Source organism: Acanthisitta chloris, unplaced genomic scaffold, assembly GCF_000695815.1.
Source record: "Acanthisitta chloris isolate BGI_N310 unplaced genomic scaffold, ASM69581v1 scaffold8044, whole genome shotgun sequence".
Classification (NCBI taxonomy): domain Eukaryota; kingdom Metazoa; phylum Chordata; class Aves; order Passeriformes; family Acanthisittidae; genus Acanthisitta; species Acanthisitta chloris.
In genome coordinates this window covers 38,045-52,283 of record NW_008668704.1, presented here as the reverse complement: position 1 = coordinate 52,283, position 14,239 = coordinate 38,045, and the positions used below count along the sequence as shown (strand labels likewise).

At 39.5% G+C, this 14,239-nt stretch overlaps 1 protein-coding gene across 1 annotated transcript in view; it reads right to left on the bottom strand.

Annotated features, from left to right (window-relative positions):
* Positions 1-2,909: 2,909 nt before the first annotated feature.
* Positions 2,910-14,239, bottom strand: part of CUL3 (cullin 3) — a 32,247-nt gene continuing 20,917 nt past the window's right edge. The window contains exons 10-15 of the mRNA XM_009073019.1: positions 10,850-10,974; positions 10,493-10,589; positions 9,354-9,488; positions 5,505-5,691; positions 4,089-4,234; positions 2,910-3,407 (exon numbers count right to left, since the gene is read on the bottom strand). Of these exons, the coding sequence (XP_009071267.1) occupies positions 3,276-3,407; positions 4,089-4,234; positions 5,505-5,691; positions 9,354-9,488; positions 10,493-10,589; positions 10,850-10,974 (822 nt within the window). The 3' untranslated portion in view covers positions 2,910-3,275. The remainder of the gene's footprint in view (positions 3,408-4,088; positions 4,235-5,504; positions 5,692-9,353; positions 9,489-10,492; positions 10,590-10,849; positions 10,975-14,239) is intronic.

Genomic DNA, 14,239 nt, shown 5'->3' with positions numbered 1-14,239 from the left:
ATGTATGTATATATACACATACACACAGGTCATCCGTCAGGTACTATACCATTTCATTACATGTGAATAAAAATGTCATCCAGCACATTTAGTGCTTCTGTTTTCACAGGTGCAGCAAAATACACCTGACATCAGTTGCCAATTCTCAAGGAGCAGTGTAAAGAGAACAGTCAATATTGCACTGAAAGATTTAGGGTCAGCAGGACAAAGTTGGTCTTGAGGAAAGGGGGTGAGGAGGGACATTGCATTCAGGATTAGCTTAGCATCCCAGACTTGGTCTGCTTAGCAGACACACTTAGCAGGCATTTGCTCTGCAGTCAATGGGGAAACTGTATGGATTAATTCTAGGAGACACAAAGAGCAAATGGAAGCTGTAAAGGTAGCTAACATGGAAAAGAGCAAGAGCTCCATCAGGGATCCATAGGATAATCTTATTTGTTATGAGGGCAACTGAAGTATACTCACAATCCTTTTAAATAAACTTGTCTGCAAGGAAGGTACATTTCTACACATCTTCAAACAGCTGTAATATTCTAAACCTGCTTTAAAATACTCTAAGGAATTACAAACTCCACGTTTTCTATGTGTTGTTACTGCATTTAAATGCACATTATTGCAAAGACACCAAACTTACTAATTACACTCATACGTGTAACTACAATCCTACTAATGAAATTTTAACAAAATTACAAAGAAGTTTAAAGTGGAAATTAAGAAAGAATTAAATGAGGTAAGGCCTAGCAGAATTCTGCTATGGATTATAAATGAAACTCCACTAGAATACAAAAACACGTAAACAAACTCACCTTAGGCAGAGTCCTGGTGATGCCTTGTTCTCTCTGACCAGAGTTTTCATGTTCTCTGTCTTTCAGTCCTCAGTATCAGGATCTCAGTTGTTCAATGGTAAAAGGGCACATTTCCAAGAAGTGACTTCAGTGGAAGTCCCTTCCTGAACAGTATCTTTAAAAAGCCATTGAAATGGAATCTGTACTCGTAGGATTTGTTACTGAAAATAGCCATCATCACCTGCTAGTCTGGCAAACACTCCTGCCCACACAGCTTGTAAAACCCCACCCTTAAACACAAAATTACATGGTCATTCCTGTCACATTCAAGCTGAGCACTTCCAAAAGACACCAGAGCTAGGAAGCTTCAGCTGATGCACAGCAAAAGTACAATGGCAATGTGAAGGACAAAGTCCTCCTCTCCTGTCCCAAATTACAACACTACTGTTTCTAGAAGCTTCACAGGGAAAAGGACTTGCACTCATTTCTCCCTGAAAAGCACATGGGAAAGCATCAACATTAAATATCACAACATTCATGCTGTTAAAGAGTAAGATATGCATAGAACAATCTCCATACTAGTACATGGAAGAGCGAGTTACATTTTGAGGAAGATATTTCTGATGACTTCAAACAAAATCAAAACCCCAGATCAGCTCCAACCTGGATTTAGTATTGTCCTGTGGCTAAACAAGGACCACATCTTTATTGAAGATTTGCATAGACTGTGCAGAGACACAGTGTTCTACCAACAGCCAGCAAACACCTCTTCAGAAGGGCCAATAGCCCAGCTGGTTTCTTTTGGGGCTAAATTCCTGATGGACTAGGGCAGGAAAGTCCCTCAGCCAAGAACTGAGGGACTCTGATGACCCAAAAACTACTGTCTATGTCTGTGTGTGTGCAGTAAACTTAGGTAAAGCTTCATAAAAAAGGCAGCAGAATACTCAAGCTAAAATATCACCCCAATTGCAGTCCCTCTCTTTAGAAATATCTCCTACTCCTGAACAATACCCAGCAGAACAGGCTGGAGAGGGTGAAATTGTGGACACATCATGAAAAATACGCTCCAGTCGCTCTGGGACATTGCACCAGCACCACACACTCATTCAACACAACTCCAAGATCTGTGGATGAAAGTGATGTGAACTAAGACAAAAAGAATTGTTTTGAATCAAACCAGAAAAATAGCTATGGCAGGGAAACTACGAAATGTGCATTGGAACGTCAGAAATATGGTTTAATAAAAACTGCAGTACAATGCACACTTGAAAATTTCCAACTCTGAGAAAAATGATGCTGCTCAAACTGCTATTTGTCATCTATTTTTGCAGGGTACTGTCAAGAAGAAACCGAAGTTCCAGGGCAAGAACTAAAAATTTCATTACAGTAACAGTTTTTTATTGCATGTTTAAAATGCATTTTTGAAAACAAATAGTGCACGGTGGCTTCACTTTAATCTCCTGAAATATGCACTTGTGATGGGAAGCCCTGGGGCTCCAGATCCATCTGTGAGGTTTATTAGCAAAATATAATCCCGGTACATTTCCCCAGGGGACAGTATTTAGTTCCAAAAGATTGTCAACCCTGCACTCTAACACACTTGAATTAGTTGTTTGTGTACACTAAATCCATTTATTTTCAATTTATTTTGTCTACATTTAGTGAAATAAAAACATCGCCCTGTACAATCCACCATCAGCAGTGAGTACAACAGCAAAAATTATTATACAGTTTATACACACTAAAATCTTGTCCTTTTTTCCTATAAAGAAACCAGAACAAACCTAATCAATATAGAGTTTAATTTAGAAGAACTCAAATTACAGAAGGCAAAGCCAAACTTATTACGGTCTTTTCTGAGCCCCCAGAAGTTCCTGGTTCATGTTGTTGGAACAGTGAGTGCAGCTGGAAGAGTGGAAACATGCTCAAGTTGTCTTCTTGGGTTTTCAAAAAAAATTACCAAGTATTTAAATTAAACATGTCTAGTTAAAGAAACATTTGAAGCAGAGCAATATAACTGGGAATTTCGCCTTACCACTTGTGGTTTCTTTTAAACCCAACTTATACAATGCGCGAAGTGCTAAGCAACACTACAGAAACACATTTACATCAACACTGAAGATCTGGGGAAATGAAATTCCAACATTTTTATTTTTTGTTTGTTTTTTTTTTCTTTTTCAATGAGCTGTATTTTCTAAATTGGTTTTTATTTCTCTGTTTTCATACAGTATTGAAAACAAACGCGGCACATTCACATTTTCCCGAAGAATTGTAAGGATGATCTCTACAGGGATAACGTTGAAAAGCCTGAAGCTCAATCGAGTGATGTTGAAAACTCTCAAAAGGAGTAAAAGGCTTGATCTGAATGGTCTAGAACATGTATTGTAATTTAATAGAAGAGATGGTCATCTTAATATTAATGATTTAAAAGAACTTCCCAGTTCATGCGAAGAGTATAGTCCAAGGATAAATCAAATCTCCGAACGCGTTTTATGCTACGTAAGTGTATACTTTGCGATCCTCAGGTGTTCGTGCCAAATACTCTCTCTCAATAAGTCCTTCAATACGTTTTTTAATAACAACTGGACTTGGTAAGAATCGAGCCTTCAGCTGCTGAGTTACCTAAAACACAGGACAAAACCCAGTCACGTAAGATCACAGGGCAGGGAAGATGCCCAAGCATCCCAACAGAACATGGTCATCAGAAAAACATGCTAAGACAGAGATGGCCACAATGATGAAGCAGAAGGAGCAGCCTGCAGACTTCTGACAGTTTGCCTTGTCCCAGTGCTTGCTCATGCTTGGGCAGGATTCAAAGCACTGACCCTCCAGAGAGGCAAGGCCACAACCTGAGAAGCCTCTCAATTCCACAGCCCTGAGGGAGCTCAGGAGTGGAAAATGTGTACTGTCCTGAAGCTGTCAGAACTTAGGGGTTGAGAGCAGCAGGACTATTTCTCTCTGCTAAGAGCTCAAATCTCTCAAACCTGGACCCAGCAGTCCTAGATCAAAGCAGAATATGATGTTAAGCACACTGCTTTTTGTTGGCAACTGCCTTTCAAGGAATTTAGCATCACAGCAGGACTACAAGGAGGAAGGAAAAGTAGCTATAACCATGAGTACATCTTAAAGTGAAGGGTAAAAATTGATATAACTTCAGCTCGGGAAAAAACAAACAATGGATTAAATACAGCATCTCTCAAAAGCCTTTCAGAGTCATGATAGTAAGGCCTGTGTAACTTTGATGAGCGACAGGAAAAGCAGAAAGAATTCCCAAGCCCATCTCAGATCTGTGTGCCACCATACCTCTGCTACTAGCACATTGTGTTGCATCTTCTTCCTAGATTTCATTATCCGAACTATAGCAGCTTCTATCTCATGTTTTCTGTCATCATCTACTTTCTGCCTTGTTTCTTTCCTTTCTGGATCAGATTCTCCTTGTTTGGCAGCAACTTAGAGAAGAGAAAGAGAATACAATTTATGTTAGCAAAACTAAAATTTATTTCATTGTGCATTAGCTTCACTATTTATTTCATCTAGACATCAAGTTATATTTTCCTGAGTTTTGACATTCTCAAACTTGATTATTTTTTTAAAACGAAAAGCAGCCACAAGAACATATTAACACTTTCTGGCATATTTTGATAGCAACTGACAAGATAACAATCTGTTATTTAATTACTACTACGTTAAAATTTGAACAGTACTCAAATCTGCTTACAGGCACAGGCACCACTGACACCCATGCTCACGTTAAACAGTTTTCTCTTTAACGTGGCATATAAGCAATGAATTAAAATAGAAAATGGATTGAAAATTTACTTTGCAAACTAGTTCATAAAATCTAGAATTTCAGGGGTTGGAATGGACCTCACAGATCAACAAGTCCCAACCCCCTGCCCTGGGCAGGGACACCTCCCACCAGAGCAGGTTGCTCAAGGCTCATCCAACCTGGCTGTGAACACTGCCAGGGTTGGGGCAGCCACTACTTCCCTTTTAAAGTTCATCAGTCAGAAGAAATTGTTCAATTTTATCCTCTCCAGCTCCATTATCTGTATTCTGTTCTCCTCTTCTATTTCTGTTTTATTTTTGCCCTTAGGTCTAGCTTTTCTTTCACCCAAGCATCATTACAACCAAGCCCTCCTCCTGCACTCGGATACCATTTCCCCCCTGCCCTTCACCCAACAGCCCCAAGTATTTAATGGTTTTAAAGAGACAAGAAGTTTTCTGTGCCATGGCAGAAGCATAAACCCACCCTAAAACCATCCTGAATCTCAAACTATATTCCCCATTCACGGATATTTGTGGAGTGGGAATGAAAACGCAGAACTCGGCTGAAGCTCAAAGAGCTGTCACACAATTTACCTAGATGATGCTAAAAGCATCACTCTCACAGCAGTACAGCAACTTATGCGACAATTTTCCTATTTCTGAATTAATCAGTAGCACATTATTCATTTTATTATTTAATTCGAACTTGATTTTGATTTCAACATTTCCTCGAAGAGATAATTACAAATTTTGTACAGTAGAAGGCTTAACTATAACTCCCAGACTTCTCTCAGTATTTAAATTTCCATTTTGATGCAACTAATCATCAACAAAACCCCTCTGTATTTCTCTCTTCCCTTTACTTCTATAGACATCAATCCTGCACAAGATAATTTGGAAGTTTAAGGCAGTTTTGGGACTGCAAGAGAGTAGAATATAAAGCTCACTTACCTGTCTGAATCTTGACTCTGTGTAGTTTAGATGTGAACTGATCATTCACTGTAAATATATGACCATTTTCTATTTCTTTTGATTTAGGCTCTTTTGTGAGAACACGTTGTGTTGGTTTGCCACATGCAAGGGACTGTAGGGCTCTAACCAGTTCTCTTTCAGGGATATCAGTTTCTTGTTGAATTTCCTGAAGAAAAATATCCTAGTTAGCTTATGGCTGTGGCAGAAGTCAGCATCATGTTTTGCAAACAACAGTAGGGTCCACCTTGGAGTGCACAAAACAATACTGGGACAGTTGTGGGACTTGAAAGGACAGAACTCATTCAGCAGCAAAGTCTCAGTGTGTACTGTGCAAAATGATCCACCTGGGTCAAGGCACAGACGGTAAATTCTGTCAAACAAACAGTCACCATGAGCTGAAAGTAGGAGATCAAACAACCGTTTCATTTCACTGTCATTTTTGAGAAGGCTGAAAAGGATTTATTTGCAGTTTCCAAGGTTTGCTGAACAGAGTCAAATCGAATCTGTGATGGAAAATGTTTACTGAGCTCCCATTCAGTGCAAGTTCATTTCCACTTGCTTTTTTCCTTTTTCCAGCCTGAGGCAACTGCAGACACCTCTGATGTCACATTCCCACTCAGACTCTTAAGGGCCTCCTAGCAGCCAAGGATTGAACCATCAAAGACAAAAAAATAACCCTCAACAGACATGTAGTTGTCCACAAGAGCTATCACTTCCTCAGCTTCCCCGGCTTTGGTTCCAAGAGTAGTATCAAGCTCTTACACTGTCCCCATGAATTCCCAAGTCTCATGGCACACAAGTCTAAGTGCTGACTTTAGGTTAAAAGCAGCACTAACAACTCCCAATCATCAAAATGCTAAATATCTGTAAAGAACTGTAAAGAACTTGTGAAAAGTTCTTTAAGCAGTGACTAGAAAAAACAAAGTTCTATCAAGTAATGTTGTTTCTTGAGTGTACCAAAGTTGTCTTTAAAATCAACCTAGACAGAAATCACTTCGACAAGGGAATATATATACACTCTGCTTCTGATGAAAGTGAAACAAAAAGATAGAAGGGAATTGGAGTTTTTTTTGAGGCTAACAATTCTGCAACTAACCACTCTGTACTTCTGTTTCTCTACTTCACTCTGCAGCATTCCAGCTCAGCCACTAATGCATGTGAACCATCTGAAACCACTTGGGTCTCAGAATTTCTGAGCCTGCATTCAAGTTAGAACCACGAAGAATTGCACTGTAACTCGCTGCCTCAGAAGGCAAAAATTTCAAGTTGGATAAAAAAAATGCAGCCATGAATGTAAATGAGGATAACAGATGTTCCTGTGCTCTCTTTCCTTCAGTCTGTAGCATAACATTTTTCTAAATGTATTTTTATATAGATATTTGATGTAACAGTGAAAAATGTATGTATACTTCTTCCCCATCTCCAAAAATGCCTTACTTTAAAGACCACATTAGATTCGTGCCCAAGAGTAGTACTGATTACACAGACTTAGTGTTAAAAATATTCCCAAGTGAGCTCTATCTGGAGGCTACAACAGAGATCACTCTAGGTATGGAACTGTCTCTATGCTGTTCTACACAAGGAAGAAAGTTTACTAGAAGGAAAATGTGTGTAAGGAAAAGCATTATGCATTGTTTTGGAAATAATAATACAAAAAGTATTTTTAGTTTTCTTTACAGACTTCAAAGCAAACCTCAGCAAAAGAGCAAACAGGCAATCTAGTTCAAGTTCTAATCTCTCATTTTTGATGGAATTACTCAACAACTTCTACTGCAGTCACATTTGTATTTCCTCTGTGTTAAACCTAAGAGCCAACTTTGGTTATGATCATTACAAAACCTGTGCACTTCACCTTTTAAAATCTGAGCTGTACTGTAAATGAGCAGAAAAATATGTTGAGCATTACATGAGATTTGATTAGAAGAAATTGAATTCTTTGCAAAATCAGCATTCTTTGAAGGTTTGCATGAGGATCCTTCCTCTTCCACTTTAGCAGCACTAACCTAGACCCAGATGACCATCAGCTCTTGTACATATACAAAGAAAATTTTGTTGTATAGGATTACAATCAATTATTGTCAAGGAATTTTTCTATGCAATCATCTTTTAGGTTTCCATAGCATCTTATGCATCATTTTTGCATCATCAACAACTCATTTTCCTCTCCACCATGTGGCTTAATGGCTACTAGGATTATTTTAAGTTTGTGATTAATAATCACACTGTATGCAAAATAAAACAGCAAAGTCTGTTCAGCTGTGAAGGCAACTTGAAACTCCTCTGTTCAGCTGTGAATCTCCAGAAACACTGCTATGTCAGACAGTTGTAGGCTCACACAAGTACACACAAGTCAGCTCACACGCTATGCTGCAGTTAAAGCACTTATTCGATGACTGAGAAGTACTGGTTGCCCAGCACTCAGCAGTTCATTGTGGCACTCTATAATCAATGAGAAAGATAAAATTCATTCTCCTCTTCAGCTTTCATAAGCTTTCCTGGCTGGAGTTAAAGACTCCCACACACTTCACCCAAGAAACCAAACAAAACAAATATGCCTTCTTCATGTTTTAGTTACAGTGGGACACAAAGTAAGAGCCTAAGAACTCCCAAACCAGAAATAAACAAAACATACACAACCTAAAAGCAGATGGACATATTTCTCTATCAGTTGGTCTTAGTAAAATAAACTATCATTTAGAGCATGTATTAAAAATTGTATTTTTCACTGCTCTACCAAGTATTATTTATTCATCTATGAGTGAGGCTCTACTACTCAATGCCTACAATTCTGTGGGACAAGGTAGGGACCAGTCCTACTTCAAAACCAGCTTCAAGAAAAAAATGAGCTGTTAAGTCCCACTCCTTGTTTTTGCTCTCTTAAGTACTCTGCAGAGAAACCACTCAAAGCTATAATGCTCCTGCACTAGATTTCACAACATACAGGCGTTTCTGCTCTCTAAAATAATGTCTTTTTTTTTTTTAGAATTATGAGTAGTATATTAAGAGCCTCTTATCAAATCCTGCATTCCTTAATCCCAACTGAGACCATTTCAAAGAAACTGTCTTTCTTAACAGGCTAGAAACATGCCAAATAATCTGAAAACAAAATCCAAACAAAAAGGCAAATGATTACCATGCACAGCAGAGTCAAAGCAGATGAGAAAACCTGGGAATCTACTGTTTCAAACTGCATCCATATTGCTTTCCAAGGCTGCCAGTGCTCTCTCAAACAGAAGATAATGTCTAGAACAAAACTATTCATTCCCATTACCAATACAATGCTCAAAACTCATAGCACAGGATCTTCTTCCACTCCTAAAACTTTATCTGACCACTTGAACCTTTCCCAGCAAAGCCCCTCTAATCTCCTCGTTAAGAATCTATCTGTACCTTCTTCATGGTCCTTTCTGGCTGACCAGCTCAGAGAAGGGCTGAAAGGTCTCTGATTCATCCTACAGCACACTCCAGCCTGACAATTTAAGCACTTAGGTATCCAAGGAGCCAGGATACAAACCCTTCTCCACCCTTTGGCCTCTCAATCCAGTTTCTCAGAGATAAAATGAGGAAATGGAGCCACCTGCTGCATTCCAACTTCAGCTCTTCTACAGCTTGATGGCCTAAGAATAACCACACTAACAATTTCTGAAAACTTCTGTTCCTTCCCTGGAACTGCTTCCCATGTGTGCTGCTAATGATCTCTGCGTCCTGTGCTCATTGGCCCAAACCAAATAGAATGAGAGGTACCTGATCTTCAAAGCCCTATTCAAGAGGAAAAGCAAGTGCCTGAAACAGTTATTTAAAGTCAGGTGAGAAACCCACAGCACTTACCTCAAATGTGTACTTTTCTCTGTTGTTAAAGAGCATTAATATCGTCATCTGGAACGTGGAGACCTGCAGTATGTGCTTCCGTGTATTCGAGCCAGTTACTTGGGCACCTCCTACACCAACTTCTGAGCCATCTTCCTGTTTTAAAAATCCAAAACTGCTATTAGATTACTCTTCACTGAAAAATATTTCACCTTGGTAACATGCAAGTTCTAGGATTCAAACTTTATCTAGGAGATCAATCTGCACAAGCAATAGGGCAGTGCACACCTGGGGGCATAAAGAGGATGTTCCTGCAGTAGCTGCCTTGGAATGACAGAGGGATTTGAGGCTGGAGGAACCTCTCTAAGTTCTGTGGTGCAACCACCACTCCAGCCATCAGGCAAATACTGAGAATGACTAAGGATGGAGACTCTACCACCTCTCTGGCTGCTGTTCCACTGTGCCCACTCTCCGAGTTTCCTTACTCTTAGATTTAAAATTATCTAAATATTTATCTTACAGTAACACAATTTTAACATCCTCACAAATGCACATTATTAGTACTTTGTTATAATAATTTTGATTTTGTTTTGCACTGCCTTCTACATTCCCAAGCACTATGCCAGTACCACCTCTAGTTCAGCACTGCAGAGCTGGTCTGAATCACTAGAAAATTATTTTCTTGCATACATACAAATTAAGCATATTGCACTTCCATACACACTGCTCAGATTCTTGTTTGCAACAAAATGCTGTCTACACTGCTAGCACTCTGCATATGGAAAGCAGGTTAAACTTGGCTTAACAAAAATAAGTAAAGAGAAACAAGGATCTTTGCACCTCTGACTGACACAGTCAAAAAAAAACCCAAACCACTCAAACCAGTGAGGTCCCTTCAAGATCAAATTTACTACTTTTCTACAAGGTAGAAGATGATGCAGAGTGAAGCAATCAAATTAGATCCAGAGGGGAGAAAAAAATCAAACCAAAACTGCCACAAAGGCAGAACCAGACTACAAGGCTGATGGAATGTACCTCTTTCTTATTCATACATCCTCAATAGGTAAGCTTTGATTGTACAGCATTCTCAGGTTACTAGAAATGTGCATTTGCTTGCTTTTTAAAAAAGACACAATATTTACATAATCTTGATACTTTACCTTTTTAACAGGCCCATAGAAAGTGGCATTGAGATCTGCAGAACCCATGTGGTGCTGGAGTGTCAGCTGGCGCCCACTATGTTTGGCTAAATAAAATCTGCAACAGAGTCAAATTGAAAACGTAGTTCACCTTTTGTACTGAAGAGAAAACAGCTTAAAAAAAAGTTACTTAGACTTTTTGCAGCCATTAAGGACACTTAGGAAATTTTGAGCTTTTTGCTTTTTCCAAACATTAACTCCTGTTAGAATTCTACTTAACATCTCCCAAAACCTCAAGCATAATAATGTGACTATTGCTTCCTCCAATTTCCATATGAACTGAAGAAGAGCAGCCCAAACATCTGTTTTAACACGTACCTTCTAAATATTTCAAAAGCATGTCTGGGAGCTGGAGGGATGTTGCACTTTGGTGTGGCTGACTGGGTAGGCCAGTAACCTGTTGTGAGGACACGCACAGTGAGATCAACACCACCTAACGAGACCTAAGGAAAATCGGAAGAAAACATTGTTTTAAAACAGGTCCACATGTCACCATTTTTCCTAGATCAGTATAGAATGCTTAGAATTTTCACAGACTATGAAAGAAAGAGACATATATATCTTAACAGTCTTTTTACAAAGCCAGAAAAACAAATGAATTCATTACTATCTGAGTAGGTGGAACAGCAGAAATCCTCCACATTATTCCCCCTCTGGCATTCAAAGATTTAACAAAATAAATTCTTAACCATGAACAAAGTGTCTGTGATGATAAACAGAACTCAGTGTATGTGCAACAAATCTGTCTGAGTAGGCTTTTTGGTGACATGCAGTAACACCAGGTTGCATGAAATGTGGCAGTTCCCAAATAACTCTAAATTTACTCTCTGGAAGCAGAGAGCAAATAATGAATATCTGGTGTTAAACCACAGGGAGTTGATCTCTGGACTGCAATGTAAACAGTTGCCCAGCTCTACACACACCACCTATCCCCTTTCCCTAAAGACAGCCACTACTATAAATACCCAGCACTGCTGAGGAAACATTCCACAACTCAAGTGCTGATCTATGAAGTAGCTGAGCTGGCAGGTGATAAAGACCTGGCTACCAGTGAGACATAATACCTCACCAGGTATCTCAACTACCCTGAACACTATTAAGTTTACAACTGACTCTTTGCAGCTCTAAGAGGTATAACCAGTACCTTCAAAGAATACACAGACAAGAAAATCCAAAGCATACTATATCCAAGTTATAGAAACCTACTAGAAATAGGCCATGTTCTATTTTAGAAGGTCAAAAACTGCCACCAGAACTCAGAAACTTCCACTATTCAATAGCAGAGTTGCATTTCCATGCACCATGGAAGAGTTTTTGTGCCATGCATGTTGAATACCTGTGCACATCAACCAACTTGTGCCTAGGAAACTTCCAGAAGTCCTAGACAAACCAATGCCAGGCTACTCATACAGAAACCCTCTGGAGTGCATTTCATTAAGGTTTAAGAGCAACAATTTGCAGAAGTAGGTAAAGATCCAGATAAAGGTTCTTCTGTAGCCAACACTACTGCCATGATTCTAATTTCGTATCTCCAATGTCATGAGGCTCACAAGAGAAGTTCAAACAGCCAAATTTAGACACAGAAAACTAGTTAATCTGTCATTCACCTAAAAAAGGGGGAAAAAAGGAAAGGGAAAGGCCAACAGTGCAGACAGGATGATATATAAAATGTATTTATCTGGAACTAAAACATGTTAGCTGAGATGGCAACTGTTTCCCAGTTTGGTTTTGGTCTTAGCCAGACGAGAACACAGCACTAATTCAGAATGTGTCACACTGAACATTATACAGAGCACTGAGCAATGAGTGACTTGATAAAGGTTTGGAAGCACTTTATTTTACAGGATGCCTTTTCAGTATAAAAATGGTACAAACTAGTGGAAAGTGCCCTGAAGTGATCCAATCTTTACAGAGCTCCAACAAATGTTTCAGGGTCACAGTTGTAAAATGAGCCTGGACCTTCCCTAGTGCTGAGCTTTCCACTTGCTGATAGCAAACCAACCATCTACACAGGCCTTGGCACTGCCTGTGTCTCAGGATATGAGATCCAGCAGGAAACTTAGCAGGTAGGATTATTTAGAGAAAAGCAGTTGTCTGACTCCACTAGGAGGCACAGATTGTTTAAAAAGGGAGTAGAACAGATTACTTCATAAAAACCAGTATCATCAGCAAGTTAACAGTAACATAAAACCACCAAAATCTTCCTGTTAGTATTTCCTCTCAAATATTATTGACAGTAAGAGATATATATACACTCCTGTCATTACGCACTCCGGAAATGTCATTAAAAGGCCATGATTAGGCTGCCCAAAAGGCAAACATCACATGGACTGCTGGTCTCTTGCCAAGAAGAAAATCAAGTTTCAAATAAGGCCTAACATAACATCTGTTAGCATTTTAAATTCATCTTATTAGCAGGCCATAGTTAAAAAGAAGACAGCGATATCATTTATTAACTCAAATAATCTAAGACTGTCATGTAAAGTACATGAATCTTTAACATCCCACCCCATGTCCAATTCCTTCATGCTACCTAAAAAAATAGGCATGCTCTAACAACTTTTTTCTTGAAATTAGTATTTCAAGCACTCTAGAAGGAAAACATGACTAGTCTCTCAAGAAAAAAAACAAAACAGTAGTAAAGCTGCCTGTGCACAAATACCTTTTTATTTATCCATATCCTCTACAACCTTTTCTAAAGCTACTCTGAGAACACGCTGTTCTCTCACTCAGGATGATTCATAGTATGATGATGAGAAAGATTTGAGCTGATTGCTTCAAGACAGCAAAGATTTCAGATCACCTGGCACAACCAGGGACACTGGACAGAGCACATCCATGAACACATTCCTGGCATTCAGATTTCTCAAACTGATGCAAACATGCTGGATATACAGACCTACTGACCTGCAGACAGGGAAATACTTGGCTTTTATATATTATTAAGTGCTTGTGAGTATTAGTATAGGAAATAAAAAGTATTTTAGAGCAAGCAAACTGGTATCTCAAAATAGAAGTGATCTCTCCATGATGCACTATTCCAGAGACTCTCTTTTACAACAAGGTGTAACTCTTTCTGACTGAACAACCAAGTTCATATTTGCCAATTTGAATACAATGGCAGTTCTGCTTTTTGTAAAGGCATTAATTGTGTCAGGAAAGTCAAACACGAGATGATGTGCTTTGCACATACCTGCAGCATGCAATGCTTTCTCCTTGCTGAGATATGGGGCACAGCAAAGATTAGCTTTGAAGAATGAGAAAGGGAAGGCTTTGCTGGTGAAGGAGCTGGGGTTGTTCAGCCTGGAGAAGAGGAGGCTCAGGGGAGACCTTATCACCCTCTGCAACTCCCTGACAGGAGGCTGGAGTCAGGTGGGGATTGGTCTCTTCTCCCAGGCAACCAGCAGCAGGACAAGAGGGCACAGACTCAAGCTCTGCCAGGGGAGGGTTAGGTTGGATATTAGGAAGAGATTTTTTACAGAGAGAGTGATCAGGCACTGGAATGTGCTACCCAGGGAGGTGGTGGATTCACCATCCCTGGAGGTTTTGAAGATGAGACTGGATGTGGCACTTAGTGCCATGGTCTAGTGACCATGGTAGGGTTGGACCTGATCTTGGAGGTCTTTTCCAACCTGGCTGATTCTATGATTCTATGATATGTGAGAGTGGACTGACAGCCCCCGGAGCGCAGGCAGCGCTGGGCAGAGG